Here is a 5,199-nt window from a genome sequence, read left to right on the forward strand (position 1 = left end):
AATTCTAGAGAGGAAGTCTGATATCAAGGTATCAGCGCAGTGGGTTTCTTGTGAGTCGTCTCTCTTTTTATGAGGACACTGGTTATATTGGATTAGGGCCCACTTGTATGATCTCACTTTACCTTAATCGCCTCTTTAAAAAGGCCCTAGGTCCAAATACAGTCACACTCTGCCTGAGGTGCTGGGGTCAGGACTTGAACATCTGAATTTGGGGAGGACACAACTCAGCCCATAACAAGGAGAGAAGAAGATCCTGCAAATCATGGAAGATGTGCCTGGGCAAGCAGGCCCATCTCAAACCTCCCTTTTTCCCTCCCCATCTCCCCTGTCATTTGCTGTCCCAAACAAGCAGTAGATGGCTGCTGCCTAAATACCAACAAGGGAGCACACACCGCTGCTTGATGAGGCCTGCTCAGGACTAGTTCTAAATTGCAGAAAATGCCATTACTTGTCCCCCTGCAGAGCCATGAATATGCAGAGATTATTTTACCTGCTAAGAAGACAAACTAAAGAAATGTGTTTAAAAAGAATTTAAAAATTCACCAGAGTTTATACCCAAGAGAGAGACAGTGCTAACCCAGCAACACATTTTTGAAGCCAGCAAGTTATGTAACATTTACAAAATCATAATTCCTCCACCAGAAATGCTGCTTTTTAACTGGCGGACATTCCCTCCCCCCGCCCCCCATTAACTTTAAGGTTCACGTTAAATGGTAACACACCCACTCTTTAAGCAGACTGTCCTAGACCACCCTCTGTTTCCTCCTGTCCTCGCATACCTGTGTCTTGTCCTGATATAATAAAAACTCTGTACATGGTCTTGTTTTCAGGATTCTCCTGGGACTTGACCCCCTGCCCACTCACCAGTGTAACTCTCATTTGTTATTACTGTTAGGGCTGTTGGTGATCAGAATAAACAGTGGCCTCCATCAGTGTGTTTGGGGCTGGTTGGATCAGTTAGTTAGGGCTTAGGGGGACCAAAATTCCAGGTGCACCCTCCTTTCTTCCCTTTGGTCCATGATTACTTTCTAACCCCGTTGGCAGCCACCACTCACCTTTGACCATTATTTACAGAAGAGGTAGGAGATTGGGGGCTGAGAGATGAAGACAGCTTTGTTCATCCCATTTAAACTTCCAGCCCTTGAATAACCACTCTCCCTTTTACTGCAGATGTTCATCAGAGGCACCCTACCTTCTGCTTATTGCTAACAACCCAGAGGGTTTGGAGCAACTTTCTGTAGTTTATATTATAAAACTCTGACATGTTTTCATGTGTTTTCCTACTAAAATAATATTAAAATATATTTTGAGATACAGTACACTTCTCCCTCCTCTTAGTGTGGGTTCCTCTTTGGTGGTCAGTCACTGGCTGAGGCTGCAATCCCTCTTTACAGAGAATCCAGGGGTCACGAGGCTGTCCTGCAGTCAGGTAGGATAGAGATGTACGGACATAGTATTACTGCTGCCTGATAGAGGTGAGAGCCCATCTTAGGTTTGAAATTTGTCTTTATTTCACCTACCAGAGTCAAAATATCCCAGACCCAGCAATCGCAGGATTTCTGCTGGCCTCAGCTCTGCTACATACTAACCTGGTGTGTCCTTGGCGAGTCACTCAGGCCCTCTGGTCACCACACTCTCACCTTTAGAATCAGAAGATATGAGCTGAACATTTAGGTTCTTTTGGTTCTGAATGTGTGGGACTCAACCACATGTTAGTTTAGCTTGAAAACAGAAGCTGGCCAGGCCTGATCATTGGGACTTTAGGGCCCAGGGCAACTGTAAATAAAGAAGGAATAGGAGACTAGAGATGTAACAGTCAGCGAATCTTCTGGACAGAGCTCCTTTGAATGCAGCTGGGGACTTGCCGCCTCCTCTAAGCTGAGTCAGTGGTAGGCAAGGGCGGGTGGCCAGGGTCCAAGCTCCCCTCTGCTTCTGTGTGCTGTGAGAGATGTGGGCACACACCCTTTTCCACACCCCTCCAGGCGGGCGGCGAGAGCCGGGAGACTGAGGCCTGGCTCACTTCTCAGGGGGAAAGAGAGAAACCACAGTCCTGGAACACAGTTTTTTATTTTTCGTGTTATTTCTTCCTGTGGTAAGGATATGTCTAGCAAAGAAAGGGACACATTTGAACAATAACAACTACCAATTATGGGCATGCTCTCAAGTGCCTTTTTTTGTATTAAGTGTCTGTTTTTCACAGTGACACAATCAGGAGTAAATTATGATCCCTGTGTCTTCGGATGAGGAACCAGGGCCCAGAGGACCTAAATGACTTGCCCACAGACCCGCAGTAAGAAGAAGCCACAGTTCAAACCCAGTCTCCTGGTTCCTACCCCAGAGCTTCCCCAAGCTGCCTCCTAAGAAAGACATTCTCTTTGCAAATAGAGCGATGAGGCTGTGGGAACTGTCCGGGTGCTGATTCCATGTAACTTCGTGGGAGGTTCCCACAGCCTCCCACACTTCCCTGGAGGGAATTTTTTCCCCCCCCTCAATTTTAAGAATTGTTTTAAAATACACATAACGTAAATTTGCCATGTTAACCATTTCTAAGTGTACAATTCAGCGACATTAAGTACATTCACAGTGTTGTACAACTATCACCACTGTTCACTTCCAGAACTTTTTCATCACTTGGGGGCTTTGACTGTCCCTTTCTTTGATGCCTGTCCTTGAATCATCCCTGGAGCCCCTATAAAGTAATCCATGATGATATCCCTTGATGTCCTGTGTCCTCTCTCACTCTTGTCCAGTGCTCAGGAAAGGCCGACTTAGAGGCAATCCTTCAGCAGTTGGCTGTATGATTTTACTAGAGGAGCACCTTCGAACCAGCAAAACCGTGGACTCTCCTACTTGGGGCTGGGGGTAGGCTACGTCAGGGGGATTCTGAGAGACCTGCCATAATGGAACATCACAGGCGTGTTTTTGTAGGCAGGAATTCTGCTGACAGATGAATTGGGAGTCCCTCACAAGAGTCCTAGAAAGCGCTGTTTTATACCCTCCATGGGGATTATGTGGCATTTATGGCTTTAAAGAAGTAATTTCTGAGACTCAGCTGTGGATTTTATTTCTCTCTTGATTAGTTCAAACATTCTCTGTATCTCATTGTCGTCAGTTGCTTGTTCTGGCCCTGTGTAGGATGCAGTCATAACCGTGACATGTTCTTTATACCCAGGCCATTTCCATATCCCAGTAGATGGGTGGTATTAATGGTCCTTGGCTGGACTGTGGTAGAACAAACTCTATTAAATGAAAACTCCTGTATTACATTCCCAGCCCATGTAAATTTTAGTTTCTTTAAGACAAGAATTGTTTTTAAGCATTTTTGATTTCAGGGATGGCTGTGTTTGAAGGCAATATTTGTGTGTTTGGGGTGAAATGTGCTTCCCACGGCACTTGGAAGAAGGACTAGACTTTTGGAGTTGACAGCCAAAGGCAGTCACCCCAGTAGTAAGTGATCACTGTGGTCCTAGCCCTAGTGTTTATTAAAATCCTCCTCCATACACTGACCATTGCCTGGAATTCCATCATCAGTGCCTGACCTATTGAGTACAGGTACGCTGGTGTAGGTGAAGGACAGCAGTGGAGGACGGACAGAAAGAGAGGAGTTTCATTTACCTTCCACACACCAGCCACTGTGCTAAACTGCTTTACATACCTTGTCTTGTTTCAGCCTTAGAGCCCATTAGAAATATATTTGCTATGATGTGACTGTCTTATTCTCTCTATACAGAGAAGGACTTGGATTAAGAGAGAGCCAGTAGTTTGCCTAAAGTTTCCCAACTAGCAAGAGCCCACTCTTCCTATTACTCTGTCTTGCTCTCAAAAGCAGGAAAAGTGCCTGAGAAGCTTTGAGCAGCTTTCGTGGGGGCTCTCAAAAGGACCCTATAGAAGAGGGGAGGGATGAGGACACTGAACAGGATGGTTTGCCCAGGTATAAGGGGCTAAGTTGCAGGTGGAGCTCAGATTCCATGGCAAAGCTGTTGAAAGGAAAAATAAAATAAGGGTAGCCATGCCCCAGGGCTTCTGGATGGGAACCAGCAAAAAAATCCAATTAGCCATACCAGTAGCTGGGCTGTATTCCCATACGGACTCTTTATAACACATAATCTTCAGTAAGGTTTGGATTTAATATAGCAACATTTGACATGTCACAGCTCATGGAAGAGAGAGTCCAGGCTTCAGTTACACAGGTTCACATTTGAACCCTGACTTGGCTGGTTACTAACTGTGACCTTAGACAAGTCACTTAACCTTCCCACCATCTATAACATGTGGAGAGTGATTTCAAACTTCTGGGGCTGTTGTGAGCAAGATAAGTATGGGACGGCCGAGCCCTAACACGAGGTAGGGCCCCTGGCACTTCGTGGCTGGGGCAGGGCTGGTGGTGGAGTCTGTCCTCTGAGCAGCCTCTCTGCCTTCTGCATCTGCAGTGCTGCAGGGCGTGGACAATTCGCTGGTGGGCCTGCACAACCAGAGCTTCGCCCGCGTCATGGAGCAGCGCCTGGCCCAGCTGTTCATGATGTCCCAGCAACAAGGTCGGCGGTTTAAACGGGCCACCACCCTGGGAAGCTACACTGTACAGGTGGGTGTGCGCAAAGCCACTGGGGTCTTCTGAAAAATGTGGGAGAACGTGCTGCCTGAGACTAATCACGTGGTGTGCATGATTACTACACCGCAAGCTTACCAAGCCACTTAATCAACGCTGCTCTTAGGGTTTGGGGGTCATAAGTCAAAATCATGAAGGAAGATGAGAGTTAGCCACCCGCCCCCAGCAGTGTCACTACTAGATTGTAAAGAAAGGAGGCCTTGGAACGCATTCTGCACGCATGCAGATATTTATTCAACAAAGTTGTAAGTAAACAGACACAAACTACTCACCAACTTGTTCTGTAGGCTGGATGAAGTCCCAGTTCTTGGTGCTTCCAAACCCTCTCGACACCACTGCTGTGAGTGGCAGATGCACCAATCGGTATTCCGGGTACGAGATTCTGTTATCCTTATTTAGTCGGTTTCAAAACTTGGAGAGCCCTCCAAGTTCATAGTAGACATGTGACGACACAGAGATTTAGGCTAGGGAGCCATAGCAGGTACCACAGGTGCTCTGCCCAGATCACCTCACCATTTCTATCAATGCCAATGGACTTTCAGCAGCCTCTTTGCAATCTTTATTGAAGGGCTGCTCTTGAGCTGCTGGAATCC

General features: G+C 46.7%; 1 protein-coding gene across 3 annotated transcripts in view; it reads left to right on the forward strand.

Moving 5' to 3' along the window:
* Window positions 1-5,199, forward strand: part of KIAA1549L (KIAA1549 like) — a 231,813-nt gene that overhangs the window by 149,418 nt on the left and 77,196 nt on the right. For all 3 annotated transcript variants that reach the window (XM_015586326.2, XM_025044169.1, XM_006908018.3), the window contains exon 9: window positions 4,431-4,582. In XM_015586326.2, the coding sequence (XP_015441812.1) occupies window positions 4,431-4,582 (152 nt within the window). The remainder of the gene's footprint in view (window positions 1-4,430; window positions 4,583-5,199) is intronic.

This window comes from Pteropus alecto, unplaced genomic scaffold, assembly GCF_000325575.1.
Source record: "Pteropus alecto unplaced genomic scaffold, ASM32557v1 scaffold71, whole genome shotgun sequence".
NCBI classification, from domain to species: Eukaryota; Metazoa; Chordata; class Mammalia; order Chiroptera; family Pteropodidae; genus Pteropus; species Pteropus alecto.